This window comes from Protopterus annectens, chromosome 7.part0 (assembly GCF_019279795.1).
Source record: "Protopterus annectens isolate FY-2018-M chromosome 7.part0, PAN1.0, whole genome shotgun sequence".
Taxonomy (NCBI): Eukaryota; Metazoa; Chordata; order Ceratodontiformes; family Protopteridae; genus Protopterus; species Protopterus annectens.
This window is the reverse complement of record NC_056739.1, coordinates 143,021,344-143,041,215: the sequence shown is the minus strand read 5'-3', so window position 1 is coordinate 143,041,215 and position 19,872 is coordinate 143,021,344. Positions and strand designations below refer to the sequence as shown.

Genomic DNA, 19,872 nt, shown 5'->3' with positions numbered 1-19,872 from the left:
GTGAATATTGTATCAGAGATAAAAGAAATGGAAGAGGGATCTTTAGAACATGGTAGGAGCAAATTACATACTAAACAATGGAATTGTGGGAACAATACATGCAGAATAATGTTTTGTGGGAGGAGTGAGGTTTAGGGGAAGGCACAAATCGATCAATTTATGTAATCTTGAATTGATGATAATTGTACAAATTTTGTACAAATGTGAATATGTTAACATTGTTTGTTTTCTTCTATAAAATGTATGTTTGCCTAATTCGTAAGTGATAATAAAATGAAGGTGTTAAAAAGTTTGGAGACACTAGAGTGTTTATGGAAATTACTACTCACTGTACACATGGCAGAAGTGAAGCAAATTTATTCCAGCAATAAGGTGTTGTTGAGGGGCAGGTAAGATATTTAAGTGACTGTATCCATCCGTCTTAAACATTTTTTTTTCCTGGTGGATCAAATATATTTTTTGATGCAGAACAGAAGTTTTTCCAACAAAAAGGGAGCCATCGAACAAATGAGGACTCTGCTTTTTATTCTTCTGAAAATAAAACTCATGGAGACATTTACCAGTGAAACCCCTTCCAGTGTTTCAAAGGAAAACATTCAAGAGACATTAAAAAGCATAGGAACTGACTAGAACCAGAGTCTGGTGTTGAGAGATAGAGATGAGCAGGAAGATCAGCAACACTTAAATTAGTGAATAAATGTGAGACTATAATTTATCATTCACATTTATGAAACATGGCTTTGCAGGAAAAAGTGTCTGATAAAGACTGGATTTTTGTAGAACTTGTGGGTGGACTGAAAACATATACCCTTCTTACCTCATGACAATGTTTAGAAGGAAACTAAAAGGAAAAAAAAGTAACTGTAAGTAGAACAATGTTTGTTCTTAATAGTATTTGTATAAAACATTTCATTACATAAACTGCATGTTATAAAGTAGAGCAAATCTGTGAAGAATGTAGTCAGGGAAATCTAAAGTGAGGGGGTGAGTCTTTCGCTGACTGCTGCATGTGATAAAGATAAGTTAGCAAGTACTTTTTTAGATTTAAGAAATGTAGGCATTACAGTGTAAAAAGGGAATAAAAGCTGGACAAAAGCATGTTTAAGTTAATAAACTGCAATCTTGAGTTGTTGGAGTGAAGGATTGGGTGTAAAAGTGCACCAATTATAATATATGTGGAGTTGAAATGTTTTCTCTTACTTTGCATAGGAGAATGTCTGGATTAATGCCTCTGGCTTAATCTAAAAATATGGTGAATATAATGAGAAGGGCTAAGTCTTTTGCAAATATAATGACATCAGCCTGCGTTTTTCCCTTTAGCAAATAAATGTTCAGTGCGAGTTGAAACATCTGCATGTCAGGGAAGCTGCACAGTCTTTTCTTATGTTTCAATGGAGACAAGCTTACTACAGGTGCAGGCAATTAATCCTGAGAATTCTGAGCATTGTTTGCTGACAGATATGTAAAATTAAAAGATACACTGATAAGCTGCTCAGTAAAAAAAAAAAGTCTGAAATTATTGGAAGTGAATAAGAGAGTTTTCCTAGCAGCCTAAATACTTCCATGCATTTACTAGAACAGTGCATAATTTAGTTTTATTTAAAGATAGCCAGAGCATTTTTTTCTTAAATCTAAACGTTAATGTTTACTGAAAGTTTCCAAAGATGTTTCTTACTTCTGAGAGGGTAACAGAGATAAGGAAAGATCAGACAGCAATCAGGGTAAGTGACAGCACAGGCTATGACATTAACTTTAGCATGGACAGCCTTAATTTTAGGTTTTTAGATTAGTTTATATATATATATATATATATATATATATATATATATATATATATATATATATGTATATACACACACACATTTTAAATATATATATTATTTTGGTTAACTGTTTAAAAGTATCTATTTGTTGTTGATATATTTACCTGTGTACAGACTTGGTTATTTCTTGTACATCTGGATTTTAGTTATTGTTTTGTGGTAGGTCATAGAGCTGGGTTGGCCTAGTGAGTTTTATATATATATATATATATATATATATATATATATATATATATATATATATATATATATATTTTTTTTTCAATATATATATATTTATATTTTTATAAGGTGGCTAAAGATTATGTATAAAAGAGTCTGTCTTTTTAAATATGTTGGTGTTTGGAGTTGCATAATATTACCTAGCCTTTTAATGGAGTGCTTTATTTAAAGTGATTGTCTGAAGAAGTTCCTATACTATAAGACGAAAGCGCTTCCTGTTTGTGTGTTTCTATTAAATTTATGTTTGGAGTTCATTGGTGACTGTTTGCTTTGTTTGTTTTTTGTAGGTATGAGGCTGTCCACGATAGGAAACCAGCACACAGGAAAGACATTGTTCAAGAAAGTGGCAGAGAATTCAAGATAGTCATCGGGGACACATTACATAGCCCAGGAATGACTTAACTATAGCACAGGGGAGGAAATCCTTTAGGAAAATGTTACAAAAAAAATCCATCCCCATTGCAGCAAGTAAGACAATAGAAGGCTTGTTGGTGAAAGGCTTAAAAAATACTTTTTCCTTACCTCCTTCATCTGGATGCTTTGATGGCTCAATAAATCCTTGGAACTCCACATTCACATGAACTTCCACTCCCACAATCAGAGCTATCTTCAATAGGATCAGCTGCAGTTGACGGATACCTGCAGGGTGTAAGATGAAGAAGAAAAAACATAGTTTTAACAGATGGTACTGAAGGCCATTTTTTTTCTAGGTTCTTAATATTCCTGGTCTCAAATGACCAGATGGCAATTTGACTGTATAAGCAGACCTAACTGCAAGCCAGAAGATAGAGACAAATCAAAAGATACTATAACATCAGGCTTCAATGGGGCAGTAAGTTCATTAGTAGGAGTGTTACAGAACTCTCTATGAATATCCAGTATTCCAAAAAGAGCAGAATGTCCATGTTCCTGGGCCACGTCAGGTGTCAAGAGAAGAGACACGACAAGTACTGCTCAGAGTAAACACTACTGCTTTTGTGCAAAACTGCAAGTAAGCCCCCAGACCCACTTCTTATTTATTCCTGGATGCTGGTGGCTATAGGAATTAAAAGGTAAAAGTATTGTTAATTTACACTCAGAGACAGATGTAGTGCTTTGCAAATCATCTCTGGGTCACAAACTATGAGTAATTAAACCTGCCGAACAAGTTACCATCCCACTTGAAATCTCCCCTCCCCTCTTTCCTCCTTTATTCTTCTCCCTCACTTTCCTTCGTATGTCTTCCTTCCCCACAATTATGCTACCCTAACTTCCTGTGTATTACAATGATAATTCTAATGCTGCTCTCCATACCCCTCCAAATCCCTCTCACCAGTAATCTCACACAAATGTCCTTTCTTTCTTCTAGCCTTCTCTCTCATTTGCCTTCACACTCTAACTTGTCAAACTAACTGCTATAATTCTAATACTGGTCCACCAATAACAATTCTTTAGCATTTTTGCCACTTTGTTCTTACCCACCTCCTCAATACTCACTACTTATTTGAAATGCCTCAGTTGCTGACATCTCTTACTTGTACTGCAATTGTTCATCTGTTTAACCTTTTTTTGTAATTACTTAATATTGTGATTACAGTAAACTCTCAGTTAATCGGCACCCATGGGGATTGGTAGATGCCGGATAAGTGTAGTTTCTGGTTGCTTGTGAGTTACTATTAAAAACAGACCTAACAAATACTGTGCCCTATACTATACCATAAACACTGTATTGATTTGATTTTAATATTGAAATACAGTAATTAAACGCCTGAGTGGAATAATATTTTAAACTTATATTTCCGCTAGAAAGCGTGGCACATTGAATGGTTTTCAGTGAATGAATTGAACAGAAAGAGTGAATGCATGTATGAAATTAGAAGCGACTGTGTGTGAGAGATCGGAGAGATGTATGAAAGCTGAAAAAAGTGTGTGCGTGTGTGAGAGAGAGAGTGAATGCATGTATGAAAGCTGAAGAGACTGTGTGTGACAGAGAGGTTGGAGAGAGAATGTGCAATCTAATGCAAACAGACTGAGTACGTATGGAGCGACTGTTAACATTTTAGTGATTTGACTAGTTTGGTTTGACTTGTTCTCAGAGGAAGGGAATTTATTTAGATCTTCCTTTTTAAACCTTTAAACTCTAAAAACATAAGGTATGTTTCTGCAAGGGGGGGGCAGAATGCAACACATGAATAACTGAATTGTTCATACTGTACTGTATTTCTTCAATTTTTTTCTGGTTGCTTGAGTTCCGGTTAACTGAGAGTTTACTGTATTATATTTTACTTTACTCCTGTTAATTTTTTACTTGCATAATTTGTACTGTGGAGAGTTTCTCTCCAGGCTTCCAATGAAAAAGGGCATGAGCTCAGTTGTACCATCCGGGTCAGCAAATGTCAAATAAATAAATAAATAGTGGTGAAAATAGCTTTCTCAGATCCTACAGTCAATAACTGCCAGAAATAAAACACGACTAGCATACAAATGAAATCAAACATTCAAAATTGGTCTGAAAACAATACCTTAGCATGGTCAGATTGTTTACAATTTTAAAAAGTACCAAAAAAATAATAATAATAAAATGTGCACATTAAAATTATTTTTTTTTCTACTGGAAGTAAACATTTCCCTTGGTTTATCATGTGGTTTCTTTCATGATAAATTAACTGACCACTTGGTTTTACTTTTTTTTAATCTGCTGTACGTCGTTAGGTTCAGATACTCATACTGGATTTCAAGCTCAAGACATGCTATGGTGAATCCCTACCATACAAAAAGCCACATTCAGTAACTATTTAATGGTCCAAGACTCTTTAGTTTGACACCCAAAATAATGAAGCTAAATAACATAAAATGTGGACCTGCATGTACTACATCTGTTGTTACTGTTTCTCCTTTCAACTGAGGTATGGTGATGTAGCAGCTGGTATGTGTAAGTTTGGGGTGCTTACTGGGGCTTGCTGACATGCCCCCCCCCCCCCGCAGAAAAACAGAGAACAGCAATGTTTCACATTCACTGCCGTTCTGTATTTCTGGAAACAAATACAGTAGGGAGTTATCCTATTCATTAGGTCCCTAAAACCTACAAATCTACATAAGGCAGCTTACAGTGCATCTTTTCCAAAGACTTCTTGGTATTCACTCACTCTGATATCATAAGGTGAAAGCTATCCTGCACAACATATTAACATGCACATTTTCATTTGTATCTTAGCTAGAGTCCATGCACATGCATATCCGCATTTGCCACTGGTAATAACACACGTAAAGATCTCCAGCTGCAGCTCAAGAAGAATCCGTGCACACCTACATCACATAATGTGCCTCAGATAGTAATCCATGCACACCTACATCCCAAAATGGACATGAGACAGTAATCCGTGCATGCATAGATCCCAAAATGTGCCTTAAATTGTAATCCGTGCTCAGCTACATCCCTAAATGTACCTCAGATAGTAATCCGTGCACACCTACATCCCTAAATGTGCCTCAGATAGTAATCCCTGAATGCCTACATCTCTAAATCTGCCTCAGATAGTAATCCATGCACACCTACATCCCATAATGTGCCTCAGATAGTAATCCCTGCACATCTACATCCCAAAATGTACGAGATAGTAATCCATGCACACCTACATCCCATAATGTGTCTCAGATAGTAATCCGTACACACCTACATCCCAAAATGTGCCTCAGATAGTAATCTGTGCACGCCTACATCCCTAAATGTGCCTCAGATAGTAATCCCTGAATGCCTACATCTCTAAATCTGCCTCAGATAGTAATCCATGCACACCTACATCCCATAATGTGCCTCAGATAGTAATCCCTGCACATCTACATCCCAAAATGTACGAGATAGTAATCCATGCACACCTACATCCCATAATGTGTCTCAGATATTAATCCGTGCACACCTACATCCCATAATGTGTCTCAGATAGTAATCCATGCACACCTACATCCCATAATGTGCCTCAGATAGTAATCCCTGCACATCTACATCCCTAAATGCACCTCGGATAGTAATTTATGCACACCTACATCCCTAAATGTACCTCAGATAGTAATCTGTGCACACCTACATCCCATAATGTGTCTCAGATATTAATCCGTGCACACCTACATCCCATAATGTGTCTCAGATAGTAATCCATGCACACCTACATCCCATAATGTGTCTCAGATAGTAATCCATGCACACCTACATCCCATAATGTGTCTCAGATAGTAATCCGTGCACACCTACATCCCAAAATGTACATGAGATAGTAATCCGTGCACACCTACATCCCAAAATGTGCCTCAGATAGTAATCCATGCACACCTACATCCCAAAATGTACATGAGATAGTAATCCGTGCACACCTACAACACGTAATGTGCCTCAGACAGTAATCCGTGCACACCTGCATCCCTAAATGTGCCTCAGATAGTAATCCGTGCATGCATATATCCCAAAATGTGCCTCAAATAGTAATCCATGCATGCATACATCCCAAAATGTGCCTCTGATAGTAATCCATGCACGCCTACATCCCTAGATGTGCCTCAGATAGTAGTCCATACACACCTACATCCCTAAATGTGCTTCAGATAGTAATCCATTTATACCTACATCCCTAAATGTGCCTCAGATAGTAATCAGAGTACACCTACATCCCTAAATGTGCCTCACACAGTAATCTGTGCACATCTGCATCCCTAAATGTGCCTGAGATAGTCATCCATGCACACCTACAGTGGATATAAAAAGTGTACACACCCTGTTAAAATATCAGGTTTTGTGATATAGAAAATGAGACCACAATAAATAATTTCAAAACTTTTCCCACCTTTAATGTCACCTATTTTATTATTTTATTATTTTTATTTTACATTTGTTTACCGGGAAGGTCCGACTGGACACAGGTCCGTTTTCAGCAGAGGCCCGGGGAGAAAAGCTCCATAAGTATTACATTACATTAGTTAACATTTACACGATACAAAAATATTCATGCACAAAGCTCCACAAGCATTACATTACATTAGTAACATTCACAAGGTACAAGATATTCATACATAAAGTACACTATATTAGTTGAATGCAGTTACAAACAATAGTTTGATAAGAGTTACATTTGAGTATCTGGTAGAATATGAGCAAATGGGGTACGATAGTAGAGAATACTTTACTTTCTAGCATTGTGTCAATAAACTATTAGAGGTTGAGAGCCATGGTAGTATTCATTATTTGGGAGAGTATTAATAGCAGTGAGTAGATTTGGAGCCTGGGGGAAGACATGAACATAGCCAGTTTTGCATAAAGTGGGATTTGATGTTTTTTTTGAACAGGTAAGGTGAGGATGTTGAGGTTAGGTGATTGGGTAGGAGGTTCCAGGTTTTTGCGATGCAGCAGGCAAAGAGTGATTTGCCAGCTTCATTTTTGTGCTTGGTGACAGTTATGTGGTTTCTGTGTGTTGATCTTAGGTTTCTGGAGGGTGTATAGGGTTGAATTAATTGTTGCAAGGCAGGGGTTTTCATAGGAAGATAGTAGAGCTTATGGACAGTGGTAAGTTGGTTGAGTAGGAGGATATGAGGTAACTCAAGCCAGTTGAGTTGTCTAAGGGATTGGCAGTGATGGGACCTATGAGTGGCTTCATTAGCAAATTTGGCAATTTTGTTGTAGCATGATTCAATTTTAGAGAGCGCTGTTTGGTGAAGGTTGGTAAAGATTGGGGAAGCATAAAGAAGTATAGATAGCAGATGGGTTCTAGCTATGGTGGATTTTGTGTGTCTGGTCATGTAGTGGTGGTTTCTATAAAGGAGTCTGATCTTTTTGTTGACTTTCTTGATTGCTTGAGAAATATGGATGTCAAATTTAAGTTTATTGTCAATTTCTACTCCTAGGAGCTTAGTGTATAGTGTTGGAGTGATATTAGTATTGTCTTTGGATATTATTGCAAAATTATTGTTTATGGGGGAGGGAATCTACTTGGACTGAAAAGAATAAGTTTAGTTTTTTTTGGATTAAGCAGTAGTTTGATGTTGGTGAACCATTCTTCAGCTGTTTTGGGTTATGATTTGAAGTTTGTCGAGGGTGTGGGCTGCACATATTATAGTGGTATCATCTGCGTATTGGACTATTGAGGCAGAGGGTAGGGATGATGCTGTCATTAGCAAATAATGAGAATAGCAGTGGGCCAAGAATGGACCCTTGTGGGACACCAATAGTTACTGGAAGTAGGGGTGACAAGTGGTTTTCCCAAAGAACAGCTTGTTGTCAGTTAGATAAGTAGCTACTGAACCAGGAAAAGGTGGAAGAATCTATGTTAAAAGTGGCCAGTTTTTCTAGAAGTAAACTATGGTTCACCATATCAAAGGCTTTGGGTAAGTCTAAGAATATGGAGGATACAAACAGGCTGTTGTTTCTGTGGGTATTAACAGAGTTTGAAAAGGATAGTAATGCTGTGGTAGTACTGTGAGAAGGTCTGAATCCATGCTGGGATGGGGATAATAGGTTGTTGTGAAGGAAGAAATCTATTAGTTGTGAATGGACTACCCTCTCTAAAATTTTTGATAGGGGTGATAGTATTGCAATGGGGTGGTAGTTTGTAAGTTTAAGGGATTGTCCCCCTTTGTGTAATGGTATTATGTGAGATATTTTCCATGAATTTGGGTACTTTGCATTCAGTTATAGATCTGTTAATAAGGATGGACACAGGATAGGCTATGGCCTCTGTGGTAATCTCTAGGAATTCTGCTGGTAGTTTGTCTACTGCTGGGGTTGTTGATTTCAGTTTTTTGAGGAGTTTGGTGATAGTTGTAGTACTGACTGGTTCTAGGGAGAAACTATGTGTATTACTTTCTGTACTAGAAATGGTGGGGGCTGTTGTTGATATTGTGTGGGTGCTAGTCGTTTGGGTATTGGCTAGGGCTTGGATAGTTTCAGTAAAGTATTTGTTAAAGTGGGTGGGGATGTTGTGTAGACTGTTTGGTAGTAGTAGGGAAGGAGTGGAAGGTTTTCCTGGGTGTAGTAGGTTATTGATTGAGGCCCAAAAATTTTGTGGGTTGTTAAGTGTTTTTCCTGTAAAATTTTATAGTAACAAGTTTTGTCAATTTTTATGTGTTTTTTGGCTTGATTACTTAGTTCGTGGTACTTTAGTTTTAGGGTAGGGGTTTTGTGTTTATGGAATTGCAGCCAGGCTTTGTCTCTTTCTTTCATTAAGGACCTGGTGTCTTTTGATAGCCATGGTGCGTGGTTGGCTTTAATTCTGGTGGTTCTGGGTGGTGCATGGGAGTTCAGGATGTTTAGGAAGGTGGAGTTGAAGTATTCTACAGCTTCATCTAGTGCCAAGTACTTTAGTGGAGACCATATACAGGATTTGAGTGAATGTATTATGTGTTGAGCTGTGAAGTATTTTTTGTTTCGTATGACCCTGACAATGGGTTGTTTAGTTAAGTGGGGTCGATTCCTAATTAGGTATGTTGCTTGATGATCACTAAGGCTGTCAGGGAGACAACCTGAGAGATGGGCTTGAGTGGGGTCAGATACTAGTATCCAATCCAAGATTGACTGTCGTTTAGAGGTTTTGTCTGTTCTTGTAGAAGTATTGATAATTTGGGTAAAACCATGGAGGTTAATATGGGTGGTGGGGTTTTGACTGTTACAGTCAGACCAGTCAATGTTAAAGTCACCTGCAATAATGGTTTCCTGTGGATGAGCGATTTTCATCCAATTTAGTAGGTTTTTGAGTACATTAGTGTTGTTGCCTGGTGGTATATAACCTCCAGCTATTATGATTTGTTTGTTGGGGTTTAGTTTTAGTGTGGCTAATATTAGTTCAATGTCTTGGATTTCTTGAGACTTGTGTTCAATTTGTTCTACAGAGAGATGACTTTGGAAAAGGATGGCTCCACCCCCTCCTTTTTTTCCTGACCTATCTTTACGTATAATATTATAGCCAGGGGCTGTTATTTCATTATTGTGGTGGATGGGCTTAAGCCATGTTTTAGTTAGTACTATGATGTCAGGTTTGTATAGGGCTAGTAGGGCATGGAGATCATGTGTTTTGCTGACTATGCTTCTTATATTAATGTTTAGGAGGAGGAGGGATGAACTAGGCCGAACATATATTGGATTGGGGTTTGTTGGGTAGGTGTTATTGCAAGTGTTAGGTCCTGGATTTGGGTGGATATCACCGCAGCATGAGAGTTTTTGTAGTATGTGGATGTAGAGTTTGTTTAGTCTGTGAGTTATTCTGATGATTTTATTGGGGGAGTTGGCTCGAAATTTGTAGGTGATATTTCCATATAGATAGGAAGGTGGTGGAGAGGGGTAGAGATCACTTGGTGTTACTGGTGAGTAGGTAGTAGTGGAGGTAGTGATAGTTGAGTCAGTTTGCCATGGTGGTGGAGGGCTGATATAAAGATGTGTGTGGTAGGATGAGAACATGGATAGGAGGAGGAGAGAAGAGAGGCCTATTGCGTGTAATAGGGTGAGTAGAAGGTGGTTGGTTGGAGTACAGGCCATATTGTTTAGTTGTGAGGTGGGTTATGGACTAGGATAGGGCTGAAATATGGTAGAGATGGAGATGAAATATAGGGTGTGGTATCCAATTTGGGATGTGTAGAGAAGGGTGTGATGGGCTGTATTGGTGTGACGGATAATTACATGCACTGTGTACTGTGTGATTGGACAGTTTTGATGGAGGAGTGGCTAGGGGTGTGGTGTATAGCTATAAATGTAACTGATGTGGGGGTGGGAATGGGGGTAGGGTAGGGGAGCGAAGTGAGCCCGAGCGTAGCAAGGGCGAATGGAGTGGGGACAAACCGAGCCAGTCCCATGCTAGCAAAACACAATCAGTTCCACAGGTAAAATTGTTCTTACTTAATGTACTTTGGTGGAAATGCTGTTGGACTTCTAATTTAAGTGTAGGATATCCAAGTTCATTTGGGTTGGTTAGCTGCTCTGACAGTCTGTTCACGACTATGTTTAGGAGAACTAGAACTATTAATAGTAAGATGTGGTATTTTACTTCTTTTCTCCTTTAGTTTAAAGTTAAAACTCTCCGTTTTATAGGAAGCAGCTAGGAATGAGGGTCCGATGAACTATACTGCCATCCTGTGGCTAAAATGAGGAATCACACTCCCTTGTGGAGGGTGAGTAAAAAATTATATCAGGATTAGCTGTATAGGGGGACGGCTGGTCCATGCGGTGTGCAAGCCAGTACTTAACAGTTTAGGGTTTGAAATACAATTATACCACAATAGGTAGACCTACTATAACCTGTACAATTCAATTGAAAAATAAACAAATCTGTTAGGGGAAAAAATATAAAAAATAAAAAATGTACAATAAGCTGGTTGCATAACTCTGTACACCCTTAAACTAATACTTTGTTGAAGCACTTTTTGATTTAATTACAACATTCAGTCTTCTTGGGTACAGACCTACCATCAATTAAAGAGACTGTGATTAACCCCAAATGAAGTTCAGCTGTCCTAGTAGGATTTTCCTGACATTTACACAGTTGCCTGCTACAGCAAAATCCATGGTTCTCACGACAGCTTACAAAGCATCAAAGGGATCTCATTTTTGAAAGGTATCAGTCAGGAGAAGGGTACAAAAATATTTCCACAGCATTGGATATACCATGGAACACAGTGAAGACAGTCATCAAAAAGTCATCAAAAGGTGGAGAAAATATGGGGCAACAGTGTCCCATATGGGACAAAGAACTGGATGTCCTTCTAGAATTGATGAAAGACAAGATGAAAACAGGTCAGGGAGGCTGTCAAGAGACCTACAGCAACACTGAATGAGCTGCAGGAATTTCTGGCAAATACTGGTTGTGTAGTACATGTGACAACAATCTCCTGTATTCTTCATATGTCTGGAATATGGGGTAGGGATGCAAGACGAAAGCCTTTTCTCACACAGTAAAACATCCAGGCCCGGCTAAAATTTGCAAAACAATAAAGTCTCTCAAAAGCATGTGGGAAAATGTGTTATGGTCTGATGAAACCAAGGCTGAACTTTTTGGCTACAATTCCAAAAGGTATGTTTGGCACAAAAACAACACTTTGCATCACCAAAAGAACACCATCACCACAGTGAAGCATGGTGGTGGCAGTACCATGCTTTGGAGTTGCTTTTCTTCAGCTGTTACTTGGGCTTTAGTCCAGTTGAAGGGAATTATGAACAGTCCCAAATACCAGTCACTTTTGGCCCAAAACCTTCAAGGGTCTGCTAGAAATCTGAAGACGAAGAGGAATTTCACCTTTTAACATGACAATGACCCCAAGCATACATTCAAGTCAACAAAAGAATGGCTTCACAAAAAGAAAATTAAAGTTTTGGAATTACCCAGACCCAAATCCAATAGAAAATCTGTGGAGTGACCTGAAGAGGGCTGTGCACAACAGATGCTGTCACAATCTGACAGATTTGGAATGCTTTTGCAAGGAAGACTGGGCAAATATTGCCAAGTCAAGATGTGCCATGCTGATAAGACTCCTACCCAAGAAGACTGAATGCTGTAATTATATCAATAGGTGTTTCAGCAAAGTACTAGTTTAAGGGTGTGCACACGTATGCAACCAGCTATTGTACATTTTTATATGTTTTCCCTTAACAGATTTGTTTCTTTTTCAATTGAATTGTACACATTATAGGTCACATTAAAGGTGGGAAAAGTTTTGAAATAATTTATTGTGATCTCATTTTTTTATATCACAAAAATCTGGCATTTTAACAGGGGTGTGTAAACTTTTTATATCCACTGCAGGTGTGCACGGATTACTATCTGAGGCACATTTGGGGATGTAGGTGTGCACAGATTACAATCTGAGGCACATTTAGACCTCAGATAGTAATCCATGCACATCTACATCCCAAAATGTGCCTCAGATAGTAATCTGTGCACACCTATATCTCAAAATGTGCCTCAGATAGTAATCTGTGCACACCTACATCCCTAAATGTGCCTCAGACAGTAATCAGTGGAGACCTACATCCCTAAATGTGCCTCAGATAGTAATCCGTGCATGCATATATCCTAAAATGTGCCTCACATAGTAATCCGTGCACACCTACATCCCTAAATGTACCTCAAATAGTTATCCATGCGCACCTTCATCCCTAAATGTGCCTCGGATAGTAATCCGTGCATGCATATATCCCAAAATGTGTCTCAGACAGTAATCTGAGCATGCATTTACCCCAGAATGTGCCTCGGATAGTAATCCATGCATGCATATATCCCAAAATGTGCCTTAGACAGTAATCTGTGCATGCATATATCCCAAAATGTGCCTTAGATAGTAATCTGTGCATGCATATATCCCAAAATGTGCCTTAGATAGTAATAAGTGCATGCATATATCCCAAAATATGTCTCAGATACTAATCCGTGCATGCATTTATCCAAAAATGCATCTCAGATTGTAATCCGTGCACACCTACATCTCTAAATGTGCCTCCGATAGTAAGCCATGCTTGCATATATCCCAAAATGTTCCTCACAGCAAACTGTGCATGCGTACATCCCAAAATGTACCTCACATAGTAATCCATGCATGCATATATCCCAAAATGTGTCTCAGATAATAATCCGTACATGCATATATCCCAACATGTGCCTCAGATAGTAATCCTTGCATGCATATATCCCAAAATGTGTCTCAGATAGTAATCTGTGCACACCTACATCCCTAAATGTGGCTCAGACAGTAATCCGTGCATGCATATATCCCAAAATGTGCCTCAGCGTGCATGCATATATCCCAAAATTTGCTTCAGATAGTAATCCATGCATCATATATCCCAGAATGTGTTTCGAATAGTAATCCATGCATGCATATATCTCACAATGTGCCTCAGATAGTAATCCGTGCATGCATATATCCCAAAATGTGCCTTAGATAGTAATCCATGCAGACCTACATCCCTAAATGTGCCTCACATAGTAATCCGTGCACACCTACATCCCTAAATGTACCTCAAATAGTTATCCATGCGCACCTTCATCCCTAAATGTGCCTCGGATAGTAATCCGTGCATGCATATATCCCAAAATGTGTCTCATACAGTAATCTGAGCATGCATTTACCCCAGAATGTGCCTCGGATAGTAATCCATGCATGCATATATCCCAAAATGGGCCTTAGACAGTAATCTGTGCATGCATATATCCCAAAATGTGCCTTAGATAGTAATAAGTGCATGCATATATCCCAAAATATGTCTCAGATACTAATCCGTGCATGCATTTATCCAAAAATGCATCTCAGATTGTAATCCGTGCACACCTACATCTCTAAATGTGCCTCCGATAGTAAGCCGTGCTTGCATATATCCCAAAATATTCCTCACAGCAAACTGTGCATGCGTACATCCCAAAATGTACCTCACATAGTAATCCATGCATGCATATATCCCAAAATGTGTCTCAGATAATAATCCGTACATGCATATATCCCAACATGTGCCTCAGATAGTAATCCTTGCATGCATATATCCCAAAATGTGTCTCAGATAGTAATCTGTGCACACCTACATCCCTAAATGTGGCTCAGACAGTAATCCGTGCATGCATATATCCCAAAATGTGCCTCAGCGTGCATGCATATATCCCAAAATTTGCTTCAGATAGTAATCCATGCATCATATATCCCAGAATGTGTTTCGAATAGTAATCCATGCATGCATATATCTCACAATGTGCCTCAGATAGTAATCCGTGCATGCATATATCCCAAAATGTGCCTTAGATAGTAATCCATGCAGACCTACATCCCTAAATGTACCTCAGATAATAATCTTTGCAGACATATATCCAGCTTATAATGCAATATTGGACCTCAGATGGTAACCTGTGCATGTACACAAATATACACAGCTGAGTCCCCATACTTACAGACATCTTTAGCTGTACCTTAGGTAGAAATCCATGTGCACAAATATCTAAGCAAACCTCAGACAGTAATTCACATATGTACTTCTCCAACTATGCTTCAGACAGTAATCCTTGCACCCACTTCTTCAGCTATACCTCAGAGATGGTAATGCAGTCATTCACATCTCTAGCTGTGCATCTGGTAGTAATACAATTACAGAAATCTTTGTATGAAACCATAACTTGTTACCACTTGTAGACAAACAAATCAGGATTTATTTCATGAAACGTGCATGTTTTTACATAGACTGAGACACCATGACCTTACATGCACTTAGACTACATGTAGAAGTTCAATGATTTATGTGGCCTCATTTAAGATGCAACCACCTAACAACAAGACAAACTACTTCAATATCATTCTAAAGTACGTGCGGTGAGGTGACTGGGGTCCGAATGGAGAGATGATAACATCAGCAAACAAAGGAAAGTGGTATTGCTGGAACTGAATTCATCCTCAAGTCTTGGTGAGTACCTTCATGAGGTGGAACCTGTATTTCACAAAATCTCATCAAGATGACACTGATATTTAGACTGTATTTTATATAGCATATATCATGGACAGAAGAAGGCTAAAAAATAAAAAGACAATTGTGTGCACAAGTCCCAGGATAAAAAAAGTGCCCAAACCTAGTAGGCACACTGGTGCCAGGACTGGAAAAATCTCTAAAACCTCAACAGGTTGTCTGGTTATTTTTCTTATTAAAGGCTGCCTAAGTTTGGCAACAACCCTTTCCAGGTTCTATTGCTTAAGCAGATGTGGTAAATGTTTTGGGGCTCTGGAGTTATCATCAAAAAGGCAGATGCAGTTTTTCAGCGCAAACTTTTCTTTCTCCTTCACTGCAGATTCAGTCCGTGTTCTTGTGATTAGCAATCCTTGCAGATGCATTCACTCTTGTAATTGTAATACATTCTTGGCTCATGTCAACTACTCTCTTTTTTTGTAACTTCAGTTGCAGCTCATTTAAAGAGACAGACACATATCACACACGGGGAAAAAAGGCATATTTATAATTATCCTGTCTATCATTCTCCAGCTATGCCTCTGTTAGTAATCCACACACACAGCTTTGTCACAGGTAACCATGCACACACACATCTATTTATACCACAGACGCTAATCCATGCACACACATATCTATTTATACCACAGACGCTAATCCATTCACACACATCTATTTAAACCACAGACGGTAATCCATGCACACACATCTATTTATACCACAGACGGTAATCCATGCACACACACATCTATTTATACCACAGACGGTAATCCATGCACACACATGTTCATCTGTACCATACCATAGGGGTAAATCCATGAACACACATATCTATTTATACCACAGATGGTAATCCATGCACACACACCTATTTATACCACAGATGGTAATCCATGCACACACACATCTATTTATACCACATATGGTAATCCATGCACACACACATCTATTTATACCACAGACGCTAATCCATGCACACACACGTTCATCTGTACCATACCATAGGGGTAAATCCATGGACACACATATCTATTTATACCACAGACAGTAATCCATGCACACACATATCTATTTATACCACAGACGGTAATCCATGCACACACACTTCTATTTATACCACAGACGCTAATCCCTGCACACACATGTTCATCTGTACCATACCATAGGGGTAAATCCATGGACACACATATCTATTTATACCACAGACGGTAATCCATGCACACACATGTTCATCTGTACCACAGTTGTAATCCACGCACACACATATCCATCTGTACCACAGCTAGTAATCTATAGACACACATCCATCTGTTCCACAGATGCTAATCCGTGCACACATGTTCAACTGTACCGCAGACAGTAATAGATGCAAACACATCCATGTATATCACAGATGATAATCCACGTGCAAATGTCCATCTGTACCACAAATGGTAATCCATGTGCACATGTCCACCTATATAGCAGATAGTAATCCATGGGCACACATGCATCTGTACCACAGGTGGTAAACCATGCACACATATACATCTATACCACAGGTGGTAAACCATGCACATATATCTATCTGCACCATAGCTGGTAAACCATGCACATATCCATCTGTACTGCAGGTGGTAATCCATGCACACATCACCATCTGTACCACAAGTGGTAATCCATTTAAGCATGTCCATTGTACAACAGGCAATAATCCATTCACACAAAGAGCCAATCCCTGCATAATTATGTCCATCTACACCACAGACAGTAGTCCATACACATACATGTCCATCTGTACCACAGGTGGTAATCCATGCACATAACCATATGTACCAGAGGCAGGTAAATGTGCACCCACATGTCCGTCTATGCCTCAGGCAGTAATACAGTCATACAAGTCTCCATCTGTGCCTCAGGTGGTAATACTGGCATCTCCAGCAATAATACAGGAAGTAATACATACAGTCACATCTCCAGTCGTGCCACAGATAGTATTAGATAATTACAAACACATATATCCCCATTTATGAAATAGGCAGTAATACATACAGACACAACTCTAGTCATGCCACAGATAGTATAGTATTACGTAATTGCACACACATATATTACCATCTATAATCTTCCCTCCCATAATCAGTAAACTTCAGTTACAAAACCCAGATCAAGCATTGTCTGAATAGTGGTTCTTTTAAGGAAAGGGTATTTAGTAACTTAATGTGTAGGTTTATGGTTAACACACATGGATAAGGTGGCCAGGAGGGCTTGCCACTTTATTCATGTGCCAACACTAACCCTAACCCTATACCTAACCCCCGTTCCTATTTCTAACACTGCATCTTATGTTACTAAAAACCCTTTTTTAACAACACCACCAACAGAGCTTTCAACTTTTTAACTCCAGAGTGTGGAATATCAACTTGACATTGTGGAGCAAAAGGAGACCAGTTGGCATAATGGTTAAGGTCTTTGCCTCCCATGCACATGGTTCGATCCTGACCTGCAGCCAATGCCTGTTTGGAGTTTCCAAGTTCTCCCTGTAACTTTGTGGGGTTTCTTCCTCCTCCGAAAAACATGTTGAGCATTTCCATGTTAAACTCACCAATGAATGGAACTGTGGGCAGCAGCACAGATTCTACATGGTGCCCTATAGGGGGAAGAGTTGTACAGACTTCAAGGCAGGAGAACATGTATGACAGACTGTGCACTGTGGCAGGTCTAGCCACTCAACAGTGTAAAATATTGCTCTAGGTGATTCAGACATGTTGACTAGTGTCACCAAATGGGCATGGGTGATAGGTGGGTTGAGGACCCGGCCAACTCCAACCAATGCTAGAGACCCATGCTTACAGTGGGAGGGGTGTTATGTGCCCCTATTCGCCAGTGTGTGCCGACCATAAAGCCCAGCAGCACTGGGTCAATAAGCTACTGGCCAGCGTCCAGTTGCCCAGCCTGGGTTACCCAAGATAACTCTGTTGAGTGAAAGCTGGATGTAAAACCAATCAACCTTCCAAACATGAACTGAGAATTGCTACACTTAATGTAGGTTGGAAATGGATGGCATGATGGTACAGAGGAAGCTTGACATCCTAAGTATCAAACAGACAAGATGGAAGGGCAATGCAACAAAGCCACCTGACTTGGGATCCAGAGCCTACTACGTAGGAGGAGGACAGACTAGAAATGGTGTTGGAATTGTGATGAGAGAGAGAGGCTTCAGAGGGCACTGAGGGATGTCATCAGAATTAGTGACAGACTCATGGTAATAGGACTACAGTGTAATGATACAGCAGCCTATGCCCCACAGCAGGGTTGTGATAGTTTGCAAAAGAGTACATTCAGACAGCAGTTGCAGGACTTACTAGATAAAACAAGGCAACATGAATTAGTGTTGACAGTGGGTGACGTGAATGCACATATCAGGACAGACAGAACAGGATATGAGGACTGCCTGGGTCCACGTGGGTGGAGCAACAGGAATAAAGAAGGAGAGGCCATTCTAGGCTTCTGTCTGGCAAATGGCTTGATAGTAGCCAGCACATGGTTCAGAAAGAGGTACAGTCACAAGATCACATACAAGAATGGATAACATGCGACTCAGGTAGACTTCATCCTAGTCAGGAAAGGACACTGGGGTAGAATCAATGACTGCAAAGTCAACCCCAGTGAAACAGTCGGCCCACAACATTAACTGCTGTTTGCTATAATCAGCTGCAAGCAGTGGTCACAGAAGGCTCTAAGATCAACAGAGACCAGGCTAGAGAGAAAGTACAACAATTCAATGAATTACTCAGGGCTGTAGCAGTGGAGTTGAAAAGAATGGCAGAGCCTCAAAATAGCATATTTGAGGACTAGAGAACAGATATGTGGCCGAGCCAGATATGGAAATAAGATGCATAAGGAAAGCTGGAGGTGGAATGCAGAAGTCCAGGAAGTCATCAAAACAGAGGAGGAGTGCAGGAAAAAGTTGGAAATAGAAAAGACTGACCAGACTGGATGGGAATACTGATTGGCTAATAAAGAAGCTAAGAAAGGCGTTGCAATAGCAAGAAACAGAACATCAGAGGCACTCTACCAGCTTCTGAAAAGTGACTCAGTAGGTGGCACAAAGACACTATATCAGGTTGCAAGGCAAAGATAGAAAAATATAGAAGATAATCAGGTATCCTTCATAAGGGACGTCAGCAACAACCTGCTGACCAGTCCACAGGACATCATAGGCAGATGGAAGGAAAACTTCCAGCAGCTTCTGAATGAAGACAACCCCACCGAAGCTGTAATGCCCTAGACAAAGAATACGATGAGAGAATAGGAGCAGCCCACCACTGAAGAACAGCACTCAGGAAAATGAAGTCAGGGAAGGCAGCAGGCTCAGATGAGGTCCCAGTAAATATGAGAAAAATGCTGAGTGAGACAGGGGAGAAA

At 39.5% G+C, this 19,872-nt stretch overlaps 1 protein-coding gene across 4 annotated transcripts in view; it reads right to left on the bottom strand.

Moving 5' to 3' along the window:
- The window catches only part of LOC122806293 (F-actin-monooxygenase mical1-like), a 1,110,237-nt gene that overhangs the window by 591,928 nt on the left and 498,437 nt on the right, over positions 1-19,872 (bottom strand). For all 4 annotated transcript variants that reach the window (XM_044076592.1, XM_044076589.1, XM_044076591.1 and 1 more), the window contains exon 4: positions 2,568-2,684. In XM_044076592.1, the coding sequence (XP_043932527.1) occupies positions 2,568-2,684 (117 nt within the window). The remainder of the gene's footprint in view (positions 1-2,567; positions 2,685-19,872) is intronic.